This window comes from Mustela erminea, chromosome 2, assembly GCF_009829155.1.
Source record: "Mustela erminea isolate mMusErm1 chromosome 2, mMusErm1.Pri, whole genome shotgun sequence".
NCBI classification, from domain to species: domain Eukaryota; kingdom Metazoa; phylum Chordata; class Mammalia; order Carnivora; family Mustelidae; genus Mustela; species Mustela erminea.
In genome coordinates, this window is record NC_045615.1 from 113,345,627 (window position 1) to 113,369,618 (window position 23,992).

The 23,992-nt window shown below is 40.6% G+C and overlaps 1 protein-coding gene across 4 annotated transcripts in view; it reads left to right on the plus strand.

Moving 5' to 3' along the window:
- SLIT2 (slit guidance ligand 2) overlaps positions 1-21,656 on the plus strand; it is a 357,128-nt gene extending 335,472 nt beyond the window's left edge. For all 4 annotated transcript variants that reach the window (XM_032333963.1, XM_032333966.1, XM_032333964.1 and 1 more), the window contains 7 exons: positions 2,607-2,744; positions 2,851-3,091; positions 4,510-4,640; positions 13,531-13,685; positions 17,938-18,229; positions 18,464-18,675; positions 19,802-21,656. In XM_032333963.1, the coding sequence (XP_032189854.1) occupies positions 2,607-2,744; positions 2,851-3,091; positions 4,510-4,640; positions 13,531-13,685; positions 17,938-18,229; positions 18,464-18,675; positions 19,802-20,043 (1,411 nt within the window). In that variant the 3' untranslated portion in view covers positions 20,044-21,656. The remainder of the gene's footprint in view (positions 1-2,606; positions 2,745-2,850; positions 3,092-4,509; positions 4,641-13,530; positions 13,686-17,937; positions 18,230-18,463; positions 18,676-19,801) is intronic.
- Positions 21,657-23,992: the final 2,336 nt, after the last annotated feature.

Genomic DNA, 23,992 nt, shown 5'->3' on the forward strand with positions numbered 1-23,992 from the left:
ATAATAGAGTTGAGGGAGTGGAATAGGTTTTATTGATAATACAAACCTTAAGAAATCCTTAATTAAATTTTTTCTTCAGTTTTGTAATTTGATCTGAGGAGCAAGGAAAGAACAAAAAAAAAAAAGGTTTGTCATAACAAGTACTAATGGGCTTGAAAAATAGAATTTGTAGAGAAAAGAATATAAAATAGCTCCTAGCCACTGGTGGTGAGTGTGTGGTTCTCTTACCCTTTACTTTGATTTCTTTTCTCAGATAAATAATTCAGAGTGTTTCAAAGCATTTCTTCTTTCTTTTAATGCCTCGCATTTCAGCGGTTCTGCTCACATGAACATTGATGCAAGCTCTCTCCCCAGACTTTGTCCATCTATTTGAGGATGTATATGGCCACTTAAGATCCATTTAACTTCAGATGTGTTGTTTACTTTGCTTTGTTATGATTTCATATTAAAACCACTGGCTCTAGAGCAAGCATGCTTCTGCAGTGATCTCATTTTATTTCCTAATACATACACACAGAGCTGAAAGTCTGTTCCCTGTAGAGGTTCTGTACCCCCATTTATTTTAATTCATCAACCCTTCAGTAACTCTTAAATCCTGATTTTACATTTTTCAGAGAAAACCCTTGGTATTCAGTAATGTCCACATTCACTTGGGCATTTTTAATTACCCTCATTCATTTAAATTCTCATGGCTTTGAAATAGAAAACTGGAAAATTAGTCAAGACTAAACCACAAAGACTTTTATAGAGTTATGAAGGCTTAATAGAATTATTGTTTAAATCCTTACCATTTATGGATCATGCATTATATATCAAGCCACTATACTGAGTCTTTTACAGCTAGTGTTTTTATTTAGTCTTTTAACAAACCCATGAGATGGAAATTATTTTGTACTGTGATTAAGACACAAACACCTAGGAAGTTTAAGTAAATTAGTCAAGATTGCATACATGTAGAGATGAAGCTGGGATGCAAACGCAGTTCTGTGTAACTGCAAAGTCCAAATTCTATAAAGCTAAATAAACTGTAGGTTCCTGGTTTGTTTGTCTTTCTAACTCAGTGAGCCCTCTCTTAAACCCCAAACAGAAATGCTCATGGAAGCCCAGTGTGTAAAATTAATGATCACAACCAGAGAGTGTTGCAGGAGAAAGGAGGGAAGCAGGAAGCTGCCAAAAGCCTCCTTTGCTTCTCTGGTCCCTGATCGCTCTTCAGAGCATGCTTTGAAAACCACTGCACCTGCCACACTGCTTTTTCCTCTGGCAGCTTTTGAGTCCTTCATCCTTCAGTGGTCAGAAATCTGGACCCTCTTTTCAGATTGCTTAGGTTTCCTGCCTGGCTGTGGCACTTACTATTTGAATGCCCTTGGATAAGGTCCTTAACCAGTTTGTCCTTCAGCTCCCTGACCTGTTCAGTGAAGTAGTAGACTCTGGAGAAGGAGTCAGTGAATCTATATATGCCCAGTAGTCAGAGAGGGCATGGCAAGGAGGACATGCTCCAAGAATGCCATGTGTATATGACATCTGGTTCTTCACCGTCAGTGCGGCAGAGACCCTATCTTACCTTGTGCCACCACAGTGAACAAACTTTTTTTTTTTTTTTAGATTTTTTAATTTATTTCACAGAAGGAGACAGTGAGAGAGTGGGCATAAGCAGGGAGAGAGGGGGAGAGAGAAGGGGAAGCAGGCTTCCTGCTGAGCAAGGAGCCCGATGCGGGGCTCGATCCTAGGACCCCAGGATCATGACCTGAGCTGAAGGCAGATGCTCAACAACGGAGCCACCCAGGCGCCCTTCTTTTTTCTTTTTTAATCAGTTTCCCTGTCCTACTCCATTAGGTCCGCCCCGCTCTGCCATCATGATTCTCTGGATTCATTATGAATTAGAGTTTCCAATGTTGACATCAATTTTTTTTTCATAAAATTCTATTTTATTCCAATATATCCCTTTCCTATGAGAAAACAAAAATGTAAATTATTTTTAAAATGTGTTTCATATTCTTGGTAAATTTTACAACATAGCAATTTTTTTGGTCTGTTGAAAGGAATCAGAACAACGAAAAGAGAGGACACTCTAGGCAAAAATAGTGGGGACCGAGGGAGGGAGGGGAGAGACGATAGAGGAGGGAAAGGAGAGGAAGCAAAGGAAGATGGAGAAGGGGGGAAGGAAGAAGGGAAGAGGGAGGAAGGAAGTAGGAAGTCAAACATGGTAAGGAGAAGAAAAGAAGGAAGGATGGGTGAGAAGGAGGAATGAGGGTATAGTTCCGTGCTCACTGGGATTGTGGAGGCTCACGATCATCAGAGTCCTTACCATCCCTCGGACAGATCATGTTGAGAAATCATGGAATAACTGTTTTCTACGCCTCCATTAATTTGGGAGCTCCATGAGCCTGTTCCATATGAGTTTTGTGCTTTTTGCTTCCGTTGTCACTTCCTTCTCTTGAAGTGTAGTTGACACACAATGCTACAGTGGTTTTAGGTGTACTCAATACGTTTGCAAAGACAGTGCCTTTTTTCTAGGTGAAATGCAACCATTGTCCTTACTTAGGCTCAGTTGGGTGTGAAACTGTTTATGTGCTTCATATGTACTTCGTATGTACTTCACTGAACAGGTGCGACTGCACACCAGGGTACGTGGGCGAACACTGCGACATTGACTTTGACGACTGCCAAGATCACAAGTGTAAAAACGGGGCCCACTGCACAGATGCAGTGAACGGCTACACATGCATTTGCCCTGAAGGTTACAGGTAAACGTAGAAACAGAGTTTCATGTTTGGAGTTCTGTCGTGCAGAAAGGCTTCAACTCATCTCGGCAACTAAGTGAAAACAATGTATTGTTGCTATTTTCTTTAGCGGCTTGTTCTGTGAATTTTCTCCACCCATGGTCCTCCCACGAACCAGCCCCTGTGATAACTTTGATTGTCAGAATGGAGCTCAGTGCATCATCAGGATAAACGAGCCCATCTGCCAGTGTTTGCCGGGTTACCAGGGAGAGAAGTGTGAAAAGCTGGTCAGCGTGAATTTTGTCAACAAAGAGTCTTATCTTCAAATTCCTTCAGCCAAGGTCCGGCCTCAAACGAACATCACCCTACAGGTAAGCCATATCCCGTGTCCAGGGAGTGAGAGCTGATTTCATCCTAAGCCACCTTCAACTTCAAATCTTCAACATCCATGGTAGTTCATGAGTGATTCTCTTTCTTAAAGAGATGGTTACCGTCCTCATAACACAAAGACAGAAAATGCTCTCTTTGTGAAAATCTTTAGTCATTCTCTCCAACATTTGTATTTTTTAAACTAAATGGGAACCAGGTATTTTTATTCACTACTTGATTATGAAACAGAAAAAGGAGAGAGAGAACAACAAAACATGTTTTGTGCTCTAGTGAAAGCATTATATTTATTTTTAGGACTCCAAGTTCAGGGTCTTTTCTTAGGAAAGCTGCAGGTGAGGAGAGCATGGGTAACATCACACATTTTGATAAAATATTCAGCGAGTGCCTTTTAATTTCTTACCTCAAAACCTTTAAGAGGCAACATCAGAGTGCCTAGTGGCTAAGTTGGTTAAGTGTCTGCCTTTGGCTCAGGTCATGATCCTAGGGTTCTGGGATGGAGCCCTACATCGGGCTTCCTCCTCAGCAGGGACCCTGCTTCTCCCTCTGTCCAGCTTTTGTTCTTTCTCTGGTTCATTCTCTTTCTCAAATCAATAAAAAATAAATTAAAAAAAAAGTGACATGAAATGAACAAATTCAAATGTTATCGTAAGACTTTTAACAACATCACCTTGTCCCTTTGAGCAAGTCAGTCAGACCCTCGCGGAACAGGTGAGACTAGATGAGGGTTTATGAATTGAGGACACATGGGGCACACTGGGGCTGTGTGTTTATCTGATAAGGAAAATATTTTAACGTATTTTGAATGCAAATGACTTTAGCTGATTTCCAAAAGATGCCGCTCCTTGTTTGGCTTATCCTGACACTCCAGTGAGGGCAGGAGCCCTTCCAGCCCTGAGGAAGTCAAGCACGCCTTCTTTAAAAAGCCCTCCTCCCTCTGTTCCAGCGTTTTCCTTACTGGACTGTTACAAGAAGTACCTAGTGGGGTTCAGGCGTAAGACCTAATTTTTACCAAATTGGTTCTTTAAAAGCACAAAAAGGCCAAAAAGCAGGAGAAAAAAAAAACAGATTTTTTTCCCATTTGTGCCCTGTGAAGAATAGGAGCAAAAAGACCAAGTGAATGAAAACCTCCAGCAGAGAAAGTTTTAAGTATGTCCCATGGTGTTGACTTAAGTGTTACTGGTTTTAATTATTTTTTTACAAATTTATTTGCATCATAGTAATTTAGGAACAGGTGACCTTCCAAGTCATCACTTCCATGTGCCTTGCACTATTACTTTCTCACAGCCATAAGGAAAAAATAAGCTGGAGTAAAAATTACACTGAGCAGTGTTGCTTCTTTTTGGTGACGTACGTGCGGATGACTATGCCTCCTACTAATGTCAGGGTTACTTCCTACCAGATTGCCACAGATGAAGACAGCGGGATCCTCCTGTATAAGGGTGACAAGGACCATATTGCCGTTGAACTGTACCGGGGACGGGTCCGTGCCAGCTACGACACCGGCTCACACCCGGCTTCTGCCATTTACAGGTGAAGGTCTCTCAGTTACTGGTAAAGGTGAAAACAGTGGTTCGGTGAAAAGCTGTTACTTCTCTATTATTCTGTAATGGTGAGCGGAGGGAATAATTGGGCCACAGCAGCCGTTATGATAAGTGCATTACTTAGGAGCCTGGCAGGAACAGATGTCATGCTCAAATTGGATGATGGAGGAGAGATTCTCAAGGGGACTTCTTTATAAAGATTGTTAGAGAGCACACAGTAACTGGGGGCCAGTAAAGAGGGATATAGCTACTCCCCCCTATGCTTGAAGGGGTGAGTGGGGACAGCAGTTATGGAAATCCATGCTCAGAATTGGACTGGTAGCTCAGACTGCCTGGCAGCAGCTGTGACCTTCAATGAAAGGATGAAGTCAGTCCTCAGAGAAAGCACCAGGGTTTTAAATATCCAACCTTGCTCTTCTTCTGCCCGACAATCCCCACCCCTGGCTCCCCCTTTGACCAAATCGGATTCCAGGAAAGAAGAAATCTACTGATGACAATAATATAGTTTGTTCGTGAGCCTCCCAGGGCTGAGAGCAGGGTGAAGACAGGTGAAGAGTAGCTCTAGAGAAGAAAAGGCAAGATACTCAACACAATAGGCCATTTAACATTACCTTTCATGCAAGGCATATTTAATATTTACTGAGCACTAACTATGTGCCAGGCTCGGATCCAAGCTTTAAAGAACAAAGCCCTTTCTCTTAGGGAGATTACACAGAAGATACCAATGTACACATACAATAAGAGATTGGTAATGTTATTTAATTCGTATGTGTTCTAATAATGTAATGAGATTGATGATATTTTGTAGTTATGAAAGAATTGGTATTCATGGGGCATAAGTCTTGCTGGAAATGTGCTTTTTGCATAAGATTTATCTTCCAAGGCCTCTGTTGGATCTCAACACCGATTCACTATAGTCTTACAGACAAGTTACCTAGTCTTCTTATCCACATGTAGAAATTAAATGCCACCAGTTAAAACAAGGTCACAAAGTCATACACAGTTTCTTCTCAGGCAGGTAGCTTAAATGAACTAATCAGGGCAGTTACCAGAGAAAAACATGTTCTCATCATTTGACTCTGGAAAAGGTCTAACTTTTTAAAGTTACATTATAACTTCTATTATAAACAGCCTTGAGGTTGGTAACATAATAGTGTTTGTGTCTGGAGTGAACTAAAAGCAAACTTTTGTCAAAACAGGGCCAGACTTCATCCACCCAGTTCTCCCTGAGTGTTGCCATGGGAAAATGTGGGCCTCAGTTTTACTAGAACTCTTGTTTTTCAAGGAAAGGCATAAATCTGGATTTTTTTTTTAAAGCATTTCTTTTTTTTTTTTTTTTAAAGATTTTATTTTATTTATTTGACAGACAGAGATCACAAGTAGGCAGAGAGGCAGGCAGAGAGAAAGAGAGGAAGAAGCAGGCTCTCCGCTGAGCAGAGAGTCCGACGCGGGGCTCGATCCCAGGACCCTGGGATCATGACCTGAGCCGAAGGCAGAGGCTTTAACCCACTGAGCCACCCAGGCGCCCCAGGGATTTTTTTTTTAATATAAAGTATCCCATCCTTAAAGTATTGATTCACTTTTTTTCTTTCTTTCTTTCTTTCTTTTTTTTTTTTAAATACCATATGTGGTGAACAAATGCATCTGTAAGCCAACCATGATTGGCAACAAATTTGGGGGCATTGATTGGGACATTAAGTTGGAGAAACTGGCCTCTATATTTTTGACATATGTTTTGATGAGCTTCAAAAGCCTTCATATCCTATTTGAACCTTCATAACAATTCCTGGAAAGTAGATGCCAATTGTAGCCAGGAATGGAATTCAGTGAATCTTTCTGGTGGTGAGCTAACCCACTTGGGAATATTTAGAGTATGCAAACAAATGCATAATTACTGGTTTTTAAAGGGAATACGAATTTCATCTCCAAATGGCAATAAATTAATGCCAACATTTTAGATATTGTTAGGCCTTAAATTATGTAGCCTCAGTTTGTTTCAGCCCATCAGAAAGTTTCAGAATATTGTTTCTGTGCTTCATTTTTTTTTTTTTAATTTTCTCTTTTGTTCTAGCGTATGCTACGAAATAGCATAGAACTCTCAGAAGCAATAGTGAAGTTTCTTGAGATTGGCTTATTAAAGTTAGTGTTCACTTAAAATATATTTAAAATGTTTCTAGATATGTTGTAGAAACCCATGTGATTATATCATAATGAGAATTTTACCATAAAGAACTTTGAGTTTATGTTCTTACTATTTTTGCCTAACAAACAGTAGAGCATACCCTGGGACATTTACCAAAAAAAGAATAATTTCACATGGTACACTTTTCATTGTGAACCAGAAGTCCACTTCTCTGCTTGTAGATCATGTAATGGAGACACTTATTGTGAGGTCCAAGAAAAACAGTTTTCATTTAACTCTTGCTTTTTGGTTTATGGCATGAAAACCAAGAAAAGTCATCGCATTATTTTTAAGTAAAATAAAAGCAGTAATTACACAGGATTCAGGTAGAGAGATGATTGATAATGGATTATGTATATAATATGAACACATTAGATATATATGAATATATTCATACACCATTATGGAATAGAAAAAATGCTTCTGTAAAGTAGAAACTACAGTGGACAAATTATTTCAGCACACTAGGAGATTTAATATTTGACACATAAAAAAATATAGTGACTGAGAAGTCTGTTCTGATCTAGGCTTGGCCAGTTACTAGTGGGTAAACTTGGAACAGACACAATATTTCTGTGTCTCAGAAATCCTATCTATAAATAATGATACAACACAAACCCAGTGAGATTCCTCTGAGGATGAAATTCCAAACTCAGCTCTGTCCTCACTCCTCTGCTCACATTGTCTTCATTCTCATCTACCTTGTAGCAAGACAGGGAAATTTTCCTGATATCTCCTTATGGAGTATAGCAGAGGACTTGAAAGTGTATCTTCTATTCCCCCCCCCTTTTTAAATTGTGTTATGTTAGTCACCATACAGTACATCATTAATTTTTGATGTAGTGTTCCAAGATTCATTGTTTACGTTTGACACCCAGTGCTCCGTGCAGTATGTGCCCCCCTTAATACCCACCACCAGGCTCACCCATCCCCCCACTCCCTTCCACTCTAAAACTCTCAGTTTGTTTCCTGGGGTCCACAGTCCCTCCCTATCTTCTATCCTTATACCATAACACTAGAAGTAGAGATTGTTTACAACGTCTGTAGAGGGTTGTTGAAAATAACTATCCAGGCTATAAATACATTTACTCCTTGACCTATGAAATCCCCCGTCTTGGAATTTATGCTATTTTGTACACCTGACACTAAGGTAACATTATGTCAACTAGGCTTTGATTTTTAGAAATTAATTAATGCTTTTAAATGTGGAGGTGAGGTGAACCATCTTACAAAGGGACAGGAGGACTATACCATGCGTTGAACAGATTCATTATCTGGGGAATAGTACAACATCAGGGAACTTTTCCCAGACAGTTGTTAAGTTTGGTTGGCTATATAGCCTCTGGGTTACGTGATTTACAGGTTTACATTAAAAAGAAGAAGAGGGATGGGAAAGAGAATTGAGTCTCATTGGAGAGACGGACAATAGAATCTCCTTGGTCTCATATCCAACACACACGCTCAGCCATTCTTGGTACTCTATGGGAAGACAGCACTGTTTACAGCTTTGGAACTTTGAACAAGTTACTTTATCTCTTTACCACTTCCATTTCTTCCCCTAAGCCATTGGAATCATACCTGTTTTTCACAGGTGGCTGGGAGAATTGGAAGTAACAAACATAGAGCCCCTGTGTTCATGCTAGGCATAGAGTTGGCTCCCAGTAATTGGTGATACTGCTGCTTTATGGCTATTCTTGATGCTAGAAATCCAGATAATGAAGAATAAATGCAGATGTTATTGCCTTCCATGGGACTCTTACTGTATGTTCAAGCCTACAAGTCCCTTTTTATGTAGTGCATTTTTATTTAAATGAGGTAATTTGCCTCAAAAGCATTTATTAAAAGGCAACTTGACTTGACCCATCAATCATGTTGTAAAACATCCTTTTGAAAACTTTATGCATGTGCAATTAATACCTTTAATCCCCTTTGGCCTCCATTCCTTTTGATTTGAATAGGTAGGCAGGGAAATACCGTATTACCATCCCCACTTCATGGTGAAGTATCCCTATCCAAGAGGTAATCAAAATGAGAACACCAGTTGAATTTGTCTGGTGTCTGACTCCTATTCCATTGCACAGAATATGCCAACAGATACTTTGAATTTTTAAGGCGAAAAGCTAGAGCTCACATAAGCCAAGTGAACTGTTGATCTATACTGAATCACTGAATTACCTTAAGATTTATGCCTGAGACAGAATGATGAAAATGCCACTGTTGATATGTCCTGCAGAAAGAAAGAAAATCAGGGGCAAGTTAGAGCCCCTCTTCTTCTAAGCCCTGAGTTTTTAACCTTTCTCTGTAGCCAACCACAAGACCTAGTTGAGTAACTGCTTTGTTTTCATACATCTACTTAGAAATGCAAGAAACCCAAATCTCTGCTAATAGATAAGTGTAGTAAAACTAAATACATAATAGTGGTAATAAATTCAATGTACATTCCCAGGGGAAAGGCTCATTGTTAGATGGTTCACTCGCAACTCTCATGAGTCATCCAATACATAGTTCGCTGGGGGAGTAGTGAAAGAAAGTTTACCAATATTTCTCAGAAACCGAAAGGATGTTATGCATAGTGAGTGGATAGGTAGGAATGACCATGATAGACTGGAAAATTGATCATGGCTCGGTTGTATCAAGTAACAACTGGTATGTCAGCCGCTGCTTTTATTTTAAAAGCTATGTAGCCAAAGGATTTCTGGACATCCCCGGTTAATCTCATGTTTTAGAAAGCAGCATGAAACACCGATTTCAGATATTCTTAGTTCTGAAATACTGTCCTCAGGACAGTACACACACTGTCATCTTAAAAAGCAAGGAATCTAAATTAATAGTTGCAATACTTATCTGTCGGAAGAGCATGGTGAGTTCTCATTTAATTGCAGGGAAATATAAATGGAATCAAACTTAGTGATAACTCTGGTCAAGTTCAGGCTTAGACATTTAAAACTTTGGGAAGGGAGGCACCTGGGTGACTCAGTGGGTTAAGCCCCTGCCTCTGCCTCTGATCTCAGGCTCCTGGGATTAAGTCTGGCTGGCATCGGGTTTTCTGCTCAGCAGAGAGCCTGCTTCCCCCTCTCTCTGCCTACTGCTCTGCCTACTAGTGATCTCTCTCTCTCTGTCAAATAAATTCTTAAGAAATAAGAAAAATAAAACTTTGGGAAGGAAAAACATTTAATCAGTCTAAATTTATAATTGGGAAAATAGGATCTAAATCCACCTTTGAAGTCTGTATACCTTATATGCATTCTCATAACCTTCAAACTCTTATTATAAAATTATTACTTTTTTTTACAGTTCTCTGATTTCTGGTAAAAATACCAATTTGTGCAACGATTATATAAGGTTATTTTTTGTAGAACTTTATTCTTGGGTTATTTGGGAGAAAAATCACTTATTAAAGACTTGTTAGTGGTGAGAACACACCTTACTACTTTTCAGGTTTTTTTTTGCAAAAGTGATGCATAATAGTTAAAAATATGTAATCTAGAAGAAGATTCAAATCTCATTAGCCACTGGCTGTTACATGTTGAGTACCATAAGTGCCCAACTGTTAGGGCTGTTGTGATTCTTAATGAGTTAAGACACATGAAGTTCTTAGAACACTACCTGGTCTATAGTGTGTGCTTTGTAATTCTTTGGTCTTAGTTTTTTCATTTCCCTGATAAGGAAAATAAAATGGAGAAAAATGACCTGAGGTCATATTAATCCAATGTCACATTAATCCAATGTCACAGATCTAATGAGACCTAGGACAGGCTGAACAAGATTTACCTCCTAGCAGTTCCTTCAGGATATGGCTACTGAAAAAATCCAAATTTTTAAATAAAAATACATATTTTAGATGTCCATCCCTAAGTATGCTTGAAGCCTCTTGACTCTATAACTGTAAACCAGTTATAATTACTTTTTTAAAAAATATATATTTTATTTATTTATTTGACAGAGATCACAAGTATAAGCAGAGAGGCAGACAGAGAGTGAGGAAGGGAAGCAGGGTCCTCACCGAGCAGAGAGCCTGATGGGGGGCTCGATCCCAGGATGCTGGGATCATGACCCGAGCCAAAGGCAGAGGCTTTAACCCACTGAGCCACCCAGGCACCCCAAGTATTACAAAAAAAAAAGCTACATGTTATTCTTGGGGTACCTGGGTGGCTCAGTCGGTGAAGCATCTGCCTTGGGCTCAGGTCATGATCTTGGGGTCCTGAGATGGAGCCCTGCCTCTGGCTTCCCTGCTCAGTGGGTAGTCTGCTTCTCCCTCTCTCTCTGACCTTCCCTCCCCCAACCCATGCTGGTGCTCTCTCTCTCTCTCCCCTCTCCTCTCCCTCTCTCTTTCTAATAAATTCATAAAAATCTTTAAAAAAAACCTATATGTTATTCTTAACAAATCACCCTTATATTTCACTTACTTAGTATATATACTGAGCATCTTCTACTTATCATTGGATAATGATACATTAAGGATACATTAAGGAATACAGAAAGAATACATCCTTCCTGTTTTAATATAGCTTGCTCAGTTTTACTGCATCAAACCACTGTCATTAGTGATGATATACCAGGATCGATTGCCTAAGACCGATGTGTGACCAAGAACCCACTTTCCAGCACAAATGGCCTTTTCTTGCCAATGTAAAAGAAAAAAAGAAGTCCCATTATTAATATTTACAATTTAGTCAAGGTCCGTGTTCACGGAGCAGTCCTGTAAAACCACTGACATGCTGTTTATATTCACAAAGGAGAAAGTAATTGGTCACCACTCTAGACATATCTTCATTTTAATATTTTACTTAAAACTTAAGTAACTTCAACAAGATATGCTCCCAAAGAAGTTATTTTATTTCTGCCAGTCTTTAGCATTATTTTATAATTTGTACCAAAAATAAAGCTAACTAATATCTTCCTGAAGATACTGAAATAGTATTAGATTATTTATATGATGACAGTGAGTGGTAGTAAGGGTGATGTTGACATCTCACACTTAACTTTGGACTTTCTATATCTGGATGTTTCACCCTGCACTTTTTAAAAAATCATATCATGCGGACCTCAAATTAATCATCAGAGGAAGAAATATTTATTAGCATTAACTGAAGAGAAGACTGAAGTCTGTAAGCAACTCAGTTTGGTCAAACATTTCCTAAATGGTCTAAGGTCAAACATTTCATAAATACAAGACCAGGGTTCAAATCCAGGTTTATCTGACTCCAAAATCTGTATGCTTGGCCATTCATTGATAACCCCATCCAGTATCTTCCCTTAGAAGACAACCCTATATAAGACCACGAATAGTAGGTACACAACTTTATTTAGTAAATGATTTTCATGTATATTGTTTCTTCTGTTGGTTTTACTGGTATCAAATGTTGGGATAATTAAATTTGTACAAGGTGAAAATATTGATTGGCATATCTCATATTTATCATTTAAAAAAGATGATATCTGAGGTAGGTTATCAAAGATCTTTGGACATGTGGACTCTTACAACCACTTAAGACTGGAAGAACTTCAGATATTTTCACAGTTCTGAAGAATGCTTTATACTGTGGTCAAATCACAAAAACCTTTTTAATCTATGTTGGCAAACAAAGGAATATTGTTAGACACCTGTACTGAGAACCATACAGAAATGTTAATACACTTTTCTATTATTTTCAGGCTTCTCCTATTTGCAAATTTAAGTATCAGCACCCAGAAATTTAAGTCATCATTTTATGTAGGGAACACTAGGTATTCACAGTTTCTCTATCACGTGCTTCCATATTTCCAAGTTTGAGCCTTTGTTTCATTCTTCCTAGTCAACATCCCAGTATATTAGCTCTTGACCCCAACTTCCATTTTACCGTATTTTTGCCTCCATCGTGAGAAGTAAGTATATCCCTGACATTGTGGTATATGGATCCTTTTTCTTGCGTTGGCTCGATGCTCATCTTTGCCTGCTGTTAACACTCCTGTTAGGTTTTCAACCACACTTCAAAACTATATAGCACCTTCCTGCTAATTGCACCCAACTTCATCTTATTTTTAATCCCCATTTTTCATTTACCTCAGTTTCTTAATCTTTTTGTTTTTATCCATTTTATGAATCTCTATATGCTCTCTCAAGTTTTAGAATGACTGTTAGACCTGGTGTTGGAAGAATATGATTGGGTAGGGATTAAATGTACCCATTTCCATTTCTCTCTGTGAAAAAACATACTTAATTTTTTTATTTAAAAAAAATTTTTTTTATAAACATATATTTTTATCCCCAGGGGTACAGGTCTGTGAATCGCCAGGTTTACACACTTCACAGCACTCACCAAAGCACATACCCTCCCCAGTGTCTATAACCCCACCCGCCTTCTCCCAACCCCCCTCCCCCCAGCAACTCTCAGTTTGTTTTCTGAGATTAAGAGTCACTTATGGTTTGTCTCCCTCTCAATCCCATCTTGTTTCATTTATTCTTCTCCTACCCCCTTGACCCCCCATGTTGCATCTCCACTGAAAACATACTTAATTTGTATACATTCCTAAGAAGTGGAAACTGATTGTATTCCTTGATATATCTTCTATTTTTAAATCAGTTATTGGCCTTGATTTTTATTAAAGTTAGGTAGGCATATCTTTTCCTTAGAAGTGCTTATTGGAATTTATATTTTCACTTCTTTGGGTTAATAAAAAAAATTGATGCATCAGCTAAGCTACTTTTTCTTTACAGTGTGGAGACGATCAATGATGGAAACTTTCACATTGTGGAGCTACTTGCCCTGGATCAGAGTCTGTCCCTCTCCGTGGATGGAGGGAGTCCCAAAATCATCACCAACTTATCAAAGCAGTCCACTCTGAATTTTGACTCTCCCCTCTATGTAGGAGGTAAGCTTTGTTCCAAATCCAGTAAGTTCCCAAAACCCTGATTCTCATCATAGACCAATGCTGAAATTGTTGATCCCTGGTGTCATGGCCATCAACCCATGTAGTGATCAGTCATTGAAAGATGGACAACAAGGATACACAAAAAACAGCCCTGGATGTGTGTTAAGTGACCTTTTATGTCTGTCTCAGCCTGTCAATAACCAATGTCATGGTTGGACAGGTTCTTGTGGTTCTTATTGATGATTGCAAAGTGCTCATCAGCAACAGGCATCAGGAAATTTTGAAGAAAAATTAGAAGTTTCTTACTTAGAAGACCTGAAAATTACACAGCACACCTATGGTCACATAGCAAGATCTTAGGGAAAAAGAGAGAGAGTCAGAAGAGTGCATGTGTGAGAGCAAGAACACATGGGCCCAGCTTGCTGCTTTTATTGTGTCATGCTAGAAAGAAAAAGAAAAAAGGTTCTGTCAAATCTTACCATTCCAGATTGTCTGTGCTACCAGTTGCCAACTGTAGATGGTTGGATAATTATCAACAAAATCAAATGATGAATGAACAAACAAATGAATTAACTGTACAACTTGTGCTGGGGTAACAGGAAGTACTTCTGGTTTGCTAAGACCTTAAGGTGAATGAACAAGACAGAGGGCTGGGAAGGTGGACTAGGGTTTGGGATGATAGAGTGAAGATTCTGGACTTCATTTGTAACTAGCCAGAAGGCAGATGAGGAACAGGTAAAGAACAGAGGTGTGGGCCAAGTTCTGAAGGAGCCCAGAGGAGAGGACCCACAAAGGAGAGAGCTTTCCTCTGTTGGGGGTGGGGAGGGGAAATAGAAACTGGAGATACAGAATTTCAGTTTTCAGGCCAAGGAGCAAGAAAGTATGTGATGTTGAATTGAGTTACATTGAATTAAATCACATTGGATGGAGGTGATTGACTGATAAAATTAACTCATTTTATAGAGAAGTGAACTAAAGTTCCTATGCAGATCAGTGTAACTGATTCGCTTAGCAGGACAAGCATTTTCACAGTGTTTGCATTAATTTCCTGCAAAATAGTAACGTTGGGATTCTCCATATTTATTATCCTTTTAAAAACTTCCTTGAAAGCATTTTTGGAATTTCCTGAAAGTCCAGAGCACTTCTTTTTTTTTATAATTTTCAGCATTAGAAGATCTTAACATTTTGAAAGAATTTTGGATTTTTTAGAAACCATTAAAAATCTTGGTTCAGTTCCATAAAAACTTACTTAATACCCACCATGTGCTGGGAACAAGGTTAACATAGGTACAAAGGTTACAACATTGAAAATGAAATATCCCTTCTTTGCCCAGGGGAGTAGGAAAACCTGGCATGTCTTCAAGGAACCATACATAGTGCATTGGAATAAAAATATTGCATACCAAGTCTGCCCCGCAAGTTAAATGATCTTATTGCTTCATGGAATCACAACTATGAGATGCACTAAAAAACAGAAGCCTCCATTTCTTGCCTGCACTACTGTTATCAACCATTACATCAGGTTGGGTAAAGCAAGTCACAGATAGATATAACTGTGGTTTGAGAAAAAAGAAATTATACTCACTGAGCAAATGCAATGTGTCCAACACAATGCTTCTTTGTAGTCTTAATCCTTAGAGACCTAGGTAGTAGGTATGATTTTTTGATTCATGATCCATAGGAACTTTACAAAACGCAAGGACTTTACAAAACGTGTGCAAGTTCACAGAGCCATGAAATAATGGAGACCTCATTTGAGTCCGGGTCTTGGCCCTCTGACCCCAGAACCATTGATCTGCACCACCATTCACTTTTTAACATAGAGCAGAAAGGGAAGCGATCTAGGTTTTGTGGCTTTTTGTTTATTTCTGGACTTGTCCTTCACTTGATTTATTGTGCTTTCATCAGAAACCATTTCACTGAACCTTTTAAAACCCCTTTCTGATGCAGTGAGGGGGGTGAGGGGAGTGAGGGGACCCTATGAAATGGGAGTGCTTAGGTCAGAACATTTCTCACAAAAGGTTAAAATTGAAAAATGCCAGTCTTTCTAAGCATATAGGGTCTGGAAGAATCCAGATAGTACCTCTGTCCATCCAGGCCTGAAGGAAGCCACTTCCTGAAGGAAACCTCACTGCCAGAGAACAATAGTGGGCCCATTTCCATCCAAATCTCCAAATCAGAGTGCAGTCTCAAGGGTAATTCAAATTAAAAAAAAAAAAAAAATACAATGTAGTCAAAAGACCCCAACCCTGATATGGATGTGGCAAAGGCAGGAGAACCTGACTTAGCAAAGGAGAGGGAGGTAACTAAGCTCATCTTTTTCTCCAAGTCTGAAATCAGGCATGTCTGGAAAAAAAAAGACCATCCCTGTGTGGACTTCAAGTTCACACATTTATGATGAATGGAGATGATTAAATTAAAACTAATCCCAGAACAAGGAATTTTCTTTCACTTGGGCTTTCCTGGAAATGGTACATTTCAGGTTTTTTTAACCCACTCTAGAGAGCAACTCCATTCCCAATGCCAAACGGACATAGACTAAAAGTCTAAGGTCATGGAAGTTCAAAGCCAAGACCCACAATTCAGTACTTGCCGACGTGTTACACGGGAGCACTTGAATCAAAATCAACCTAGCTGTGTGTTAACATTTAGAGTCCTGCACCCCACTTCTTACCAGTTAGAATGTCGAGGTGGGAATAGAATGGGGCCTGGAGAGCCACCTTCTAAACATGGACCTTTGGTGGACCTTATGTGTGACTGACTTGGAAACTGCAGTTCCTGTCCATCCCCTCATGTCGCAGATGAGAAGACTCGGCCCCACAATGGTTGGAAATAACTGGCTCATGTGTACACAGACCAACAATAAAGACTTTGACCTTGAGCCTGCCTGCTGGTTTTGTACATTTATCTGTCTGACATTGGTGATGTTGGTGACATTGGCTAGAACCCAAACAGAACTTCTTTGCATAGAGAAGATGATGCTGCTACAAGGCAGGTCCCAGCCAGTGCTGAGGATCCAGGTCTTTAGAAACCAACCAGCCCTCTGGAGAGTGAGAAGGAAGTCTTCCCCAGCCTGTACCCTCCAGCCAGTAGCTCAGAGCCCAGGCAGAGTGAGAGTGTGAGTGCCAGGGGGATCATCAGCCACCCTGAAGGCCTCTGGCTCCCTCCCCTTACCCCACTGCAATCTGGACGGCTGCCTCAGGTAGGATCCCATCCAGGAACTATTTCAAGGTCTGGCTTAGGCTGTGGAAAGATTCCTTAGTTTTGCCAAATGAAGGTTACCAGATGACTGTCACCAGTGGAACATATATATGCAAAGCCTGCAAATTCTGGTTTTGGAGGAATTTCTTTTGTATTTCTGATTTCTTGGCATATGAAGCCTTCACTCTCAATTAGCAAGAAAATAAAAACAATGCGGATGAAGTGCTGATGTGATAGGAAGCAGGAGTGAGTTTCCCAGATGCGGACCAGCACCACTGGGCTCAGGATGTTGGCGGAGATGAGCCGGGTTGGTTGCCAACTTAGAAGTTGGCAAGGCTGGGGTGAAAGGTCACTGTGAGCCCAGCTCTCACCCCTAAGGCTGGATGGATGGAAATGTGATCCAGAGATTGCGAGGTTCACTCATCAGCTGATCTACAGCATGGTCTTACGGGGTGACACTGAGCATGTGACCCCACCTGTCACTGTGCTTCCTGGAGCTCTGGGCTTCCTGGGCGTGTGTCTGGGTTGAAGAGGTGGGTGGAGAGAGAGGGGAGTCCAGATTTCTCCCCAATTGCTGATCTTGCCTTTGGCTACAATAGGTCTGCTTTGAGGTTTTATATGGATGCCTCCGTGTAAGGTTTTATTTGAAACAGATGTTAAAAATTAAGAGACAGGCTGCCAATGAACTTAGTTCTTTATGTTAGCTTTGCATTAGAATTGCCTGGAGCATCTCCCAAAAATTAAGTCAAAACAAAGAACCACCCAACTCTTCTCCCTTCTCCCTAGCCCCATGCTGCCCAGATAACCTGATGAGGTAGGTCTGGGCGGAGGTTCCAAGCATCAGTTGTTCTCCAAAGATTTCAGGTGATTCTAACGTGCAGCCAGGTGGAGAACCAGGCCTGGATGCTGATGATCTGTGGTTGTCCTCAACGACCCTCACCCTGACTGCCACCTTGCTGGAAGAGCTCAAAGGGTTGAGGGTGAGGGTGGGGGCAAATTGCTGAGGATCCCCCACAAAAAGCCCACCCACTGACCCCGTATCCCTCCGCAGGCATGCCCGGCAAGAACAACGTGGCTGCGGCCCTGCGCCAGGCCCCCGGGCAGAACGGCACCAGCTTCCATGGCTGCCTCCGCAACCTTTACATCAACAGCGAGCTGCAGGACTTCCGCAAGGTGCCCATGCAGACTGGCATTCTGCCCGGCTGTGAGCCATGCCACAAGAAGGTGTGCGCCCACGGTACATGCCAGCCCAGCAGCCAGTCAGGCTTCACCTGTGAATGTGAGGAAGGCTGGACTGGGCCCCTGTGTGACCAGAGGACCAATGACCCCTGTCTTGGAAATAAGTAAGTTCGAGCTGCTTGGGGGTTGCACACAAATACCCCAGCCCTCAAAGCAAAACCCGGGAAGGGAGGGAAGGAGGAAGAAAGGAAGAAGGGAAGGAGACGAGGGCGTGGGGGGAAGAGAGACGGAAGTCAGCCCATTGGCCCATCTCCTTCCTATTCTTTCCATCACCCTTCCAGCATTCTTATCCCCTCCAGCTAACTCATGTCCGTTCCTGCCTTCCTCCTGCGCTGCAGATGTGTGCACGGCACCTGCTTGCCCATCAATGCGTTCTCCTACAGCTGTAAGTGTCTGGAGGGCCATGGGGGCGTCCTCTGTGATGAAGAGGAGGATCTGTTTAACCCCTGCCAGGCGATCAAGTGCAAGCATGGGAAATGCAGGCTCTCGGGACTGGGGCAGCCCTACTGTGAATGCAGCAGTGGATACACTGGAGACAGCTGCGATCGAGGTAAGCCGACCCCTGGGCACCACCCCTTGAAGCAAGAACTCCCTGCCATCTTTGAAAAGAGAGAAAAAGGGAGACACACACACACACGGGCACACATACACACACACACACACACACACACACACACACAGAGGAGTGATATGAGGAATACCAACCTCTGCATTGCCTGTAGCTGCTGCTGTTGATTGATTCCCCAGCGATAGGAAGGCACCAGATGTGAAGTGTCCTCAGCCTCCATGGCAGGAACCCAACGTGGCCTTCAGCCGTCTTCTCGCTGCTTGGCACGCTGTGAAAAATACTCCTTTTTACTTGCTGGTGCAGCACATTAACTTTCTTCCCTTCTTACTTTTACCTGCCGTCCTCATCCATTTGTATTATTTCATATCTGACACAGAAGAGGCAGCTCGTAACTCTGCTCTAGGTTTAGGATAATGTCACCTTTGACCTTAGAATCAACTGATTTATCACAGCACAGCTTGCAGGTGAGAGGGATGGAAACGTGCCGACCTGCTGGCCCACCTTTCTCCTTCTCTGCGTGACCAGACTGCGCCTCGCCTCCAGCTGGCAGGCATTTTGTTGTGTGTATCGGAGGGACGAGACAAGAGGAACGTGCCCATGGAAGCGTTCAGCAGATGTCTCTTTTTGAACCAGTTCATACTAGGGTAATTTATGAAGTTAGTGGAATGTTACTTGTATTAAGTCACAGATTGAATGATATTAAACCCCAGGTCTAATAAATTAAATTGCATACTCTCTGAAACGGCTCCCTGTGGTAAACAAAACCAGCTGTTAGTAGTGTAAAAACAGAAGATGTGTATTTTTGCAATAAAGGAAAAGATTTAGGAATCCAATTTTCTTGTCAGTCCAATAGCATAGTATTTATAGTCCACATATATAGCATCCACTTTGCAGAAAATAAAGGCCAAAAAAAAAAAAAAAGTATCTTTCAAGGAACAGCAAGCTGTACCACCAGCCCATTATATGGAATTTGAGTGGGGCCATGACAACCGTGGTTACCCATGGCAGACAAAGGCAGCACCTCTTGGACTGAGTTGTGGATCCATGGTCCCTTTGCAGGACTCACAGGGAATGCCCTGAAAATGCTTGTGCTTCTGTTCTTTTCTAGAAATCTCTTGCCGAGGGGAGCGGATACGAGATTATTACCAAAAGCAGCAGGGCTATGCCGCTTGCCAGACGACCAAGAAGGTGTCCAGGTTGGAATGCAGAGGCGGGTGTGTGGGAGGGCAGTGCTGCGGACCTCTGAGGAGCAAGCGACGGAAATACTCTTTCGAATGCACTGATGGGTCTTCGTTTGTGGACGAGGTCGAGAAGGTGGTGAAGTGTGGCTGTTCCAGGTGCGCCTCCTAAATGCGTCCCTGGCGGCTTGTGTCTTCGGGAGTGTTGTCTACTTCTCGACCACGGTGGACTCATTAATGCTTCATAGTGGAAATATTTGAAATATATTGTAAAATACAAAACAGACTTATTTTTATTATGAGAATAAAGACTTTTTTTTCTGCATTCGGGAAAAAAAAAAAAATGCTTCATACTAACGCTTCCCAGATGCGAGAGAAGTAGGAAGAGATACCCGGAGGCCTCGGCACACAGAGGGGAAGTGCTGCGACTCAAATTCATCTTTGCAACATGCTGAAGACAAGCAGAAGCACAGAGACGAGGGAGAGCCAAGCTACTGTGTGCTGCCGTGACATCATCACCCAGCCCCTGACCCCCATCCCCACACTCCCCCCACCTCTCCACCCCTGTGCCCTCATTCCCATCTCTTCGGTTCCCGGTTCCCGAGGACACACCAGGCACCTGTGTGTGGTTGAGGATGTGAGGCGGAGGAGTGGAACGCGAGAATTCACAGAAAACACAGTTGAGGCATATTTGGTGCAAAACAGTGTCTTGAAGACCTGGATTCTAGTCATGAGAGTGATGGGAAAGATAACGTAACGTGTATCTTCTTTTTAAACTTCAGCATGTTAACAGAAGAAGCACACAAAAGTGTTTATCTACCGTTTTCCAGTATTAATTTTTTGTAATATAAATGATAAAGGAGATGATAAAGAACCAATAGATTATTGATAAATAAATTAGTAATAATATGAATTTTTGTTTCTATGAGTTCTAAACAGCCCTATACAGTATTCAGTTCCAATGAGAAATATTTATTGTATCAAAGGACATTGTACTTAACATTTTAGGCCATTCTTTTACTGTTTCTCAATGCTTTAATATATATTAATTTATAATTGTCCTGATATTTTTGTATATTTTTCAAACTTAAAAATCAGGATTTGGGGGAGGGGGTTTGGGTTTTTTGTTTGTTTGTTTTTTTGTTTTTTTTGTTTTGTTTTGTTTTGTTTTTGGCAATAGTACTAACATAGGGTGTTATCTTGGGATAAATATGTGTTGATCGGTTTGTTTACCTTGACATCTGACCACTGGTGTCACTGACCTACTGGCCTCATTCAGGACACCTGCAGAGAGTATGTAAAGTTTGTGTGTGAGACATTTATTGTATAGAAAGAAGGGTCCAGCCCCTCTGCAACATGTCCTCCCAGAACAGAAATGGTGTGTAGCAATCGACACTAGAAAAGTAGGTATTTTACAAATTAATATTTCCTTGACATTTTTTGCCCTTTTATTGGGGGCGGGGTGGGGAGAGAAAAGACTGTAATGTCAAGAACTGTGATTTTTTTTTCCCAAACAATAAAGCTCCTTTATTACCTTAATGTTCCTATGTTAACATGTTTGCTGCTAAATTACAATGTAGAATTGATAATGACTTATAGTGGACTGTGCTCGTCCCTTATTAAAATCCCAGGGTACCCTGTGAAGATGCAGATGTTCCTTTCCAAAAACTTTTTTTTTTACACAGAAAATTAGATGTACATGTATAATTCAGTGTGCTTTGTCTTTCTCCAGACTAATATCAGTTATACTACTGATGTTTGTAAATTAAACAGATATTTACTTCACTAACAGCTTGGTGATTTTCTTAGAAATTACAATATATTTATAGCCTACTCCTTAAGACTCTCTTAAAGTGATACAGAATGGATAGGGAAGAAAACCTGTATTCTGTTGTGGACATAAACTGTTTTATGATTAGCATATTATCAGATCAGGGACTTTGGAATGGCCACAGGAAAGGGATGGATAGAAGAACACATCCTTTGCTATGGAAAAAGTACATAGTCAACTAATTTCTTCCACAAAAATTACAAGGTGAAGTCTAACTAACTACAAATGGTATTTTTGTTTTTGTTCTTCTTTCCCCTCAATTAGAACCAGATGGAAAACAGTGAAAGACAAAAAGTGCCTTTCTCCACAGGCATCGTAGGCAAGGCTTGGAACAGGGAAACAGCATGGGCTACATGGAATATTATTAGTTAAGCACCATGCTGGAATGTCTTCATTTGCTTATAAGAAAATCTTGCACATGTGCACACATACGTGTGCACATAGACATAGGCACAGATGTCCAATCATTTATTCATTTCTGCTTAAGATGTCTATATTTTTATTGTATAAATATTATATGGTCTTTGTAAAACATTTATTGATTCCCACTGTTTCATTTTTTTCAAGGACTGGGAATCACTCATTAAACAAAGAAACATCTGCAAAGATAACAGGAGTTAGATCTGTGTTTATAGGTATGTGTTATCTCAGTGACCACTATTTTCCAGGGCTTTTTATATGCCAGGCACTAGGACAACGGCTTTATATGTAATATCTCACTCTTCTCTCACTATAAACGTATGGGATTATTGGGCTTCTCTCTGACGCAGACAAAGAGCTTGAAGACAGAAGAGGTGAATTCCACCCAGGCCTCTGAGACCACAGGGTCCAGCTTCAGGGGATAAAGGGGGTGTCCTCTACCAAAGGAATGTCCTCTACCAAGGGGACTTTTAGACTCTGGATTCATATTTCCACAGCACAATTATTCTACCAATCATGTCGATTAAAGTGGTCGAGATTAGAGATGTTTCATTTTTTTTGTTTTTGTTTTTTTAAGGAAAAAATAGTAAAGTCTTAGTAGGTTCTTGACTATATCCTTTCTCCTTCCTGCTTCTAAAGGCATAAAATAGAACTACAGTGGCCTGGGATTTGGGCTGAGTTAGCAAGTTTCTTAGGGGATCGTTTGCCTTGTGATGAGACTGCATTCTGTATAGGAGCCCTTCTTTGAGAAAATCCAATAGCCAAATAATTACCAGCAAATGAGATGAATTAAAGGCACTTACTCATGTTATAAAAAGCTCCTCACTTATAAGGCCTTGACCATAGGATTCCTTTAAATAAGAAACTAATCTAGAACATTTCCAACAGAATTCAATAGGTTATAATGAAAAACATTTTGCCCATTTTGAAATCAAAGCTATTACACACAACAATGGAAGTTTGTAATCTAAAAAGATAAAGTGATTAAACATCCCTCATGTGTTTACTTTAAATTCTCACAGGAGTTGAGGCATCATCAGGGGATTTGACAGGTCTTCATTTTCAGATGTGTTCCTTGAATAATAACTATCTCAATCTTTGGAATTTGTGCTCACCATACCTTTCCTGAAATTATTTCTTTGTTTTGTTTTGTTTTGTTTTAAGATCTTATTCATTTATTTGACAGAGATCACAAGTAGGCAGAGAGGCAGGCAGAGAGAGAGAGGGGGAAACAGGCTCCCCACTGAGCAGAGAGTCCAACGTGGGGCTTGATCCCAGGACCCTGGGAACACGACCCGAGCTGAAGGCAGAGGCTTTAACGCACTGAGCCACCCAGGCGACCCTCTGAAATTATTTCTAAACAATGTTACACTAGCCTCAGTTTTAGAATTGCTCTGAGCATTCTGGGTTGTTTTTTGTTTTTTGTTTTGTTTTATTTTTTTGATGTCTTGCTTTGTTAGCAACAGCTCCTTCTAGAGAAGTGATTGAGGGAAAAATTGTTGAAATTGATTCAGGACTTACAGACCTTGAGCATTAAGTCCTCTACCCCAGAGACTGACCATTACATCAAAACTAACATTTGTAAAAGGATATAAGCTATAAAAAGTATGTATAGCTTCATATAAAGCTTTTTATAAAGCAAATAAAACTACATAAAATACATAAGCATTTTCATTCTTAATCCTCTCTATATACTTAAAAGTCATTTAACAGCAAATTTTTATTTTTTATCTCCTATCATGTGCAAGAAATTATGCTAAACTTTCAATATATAGTTTGGTAAACCTGGCATTATTTCTGCCATCTTAGAGCTCATGGCTCTGTGCACTTAGAGTTCAGGTTAAAGTGAAAAACAAATATTATTATACAA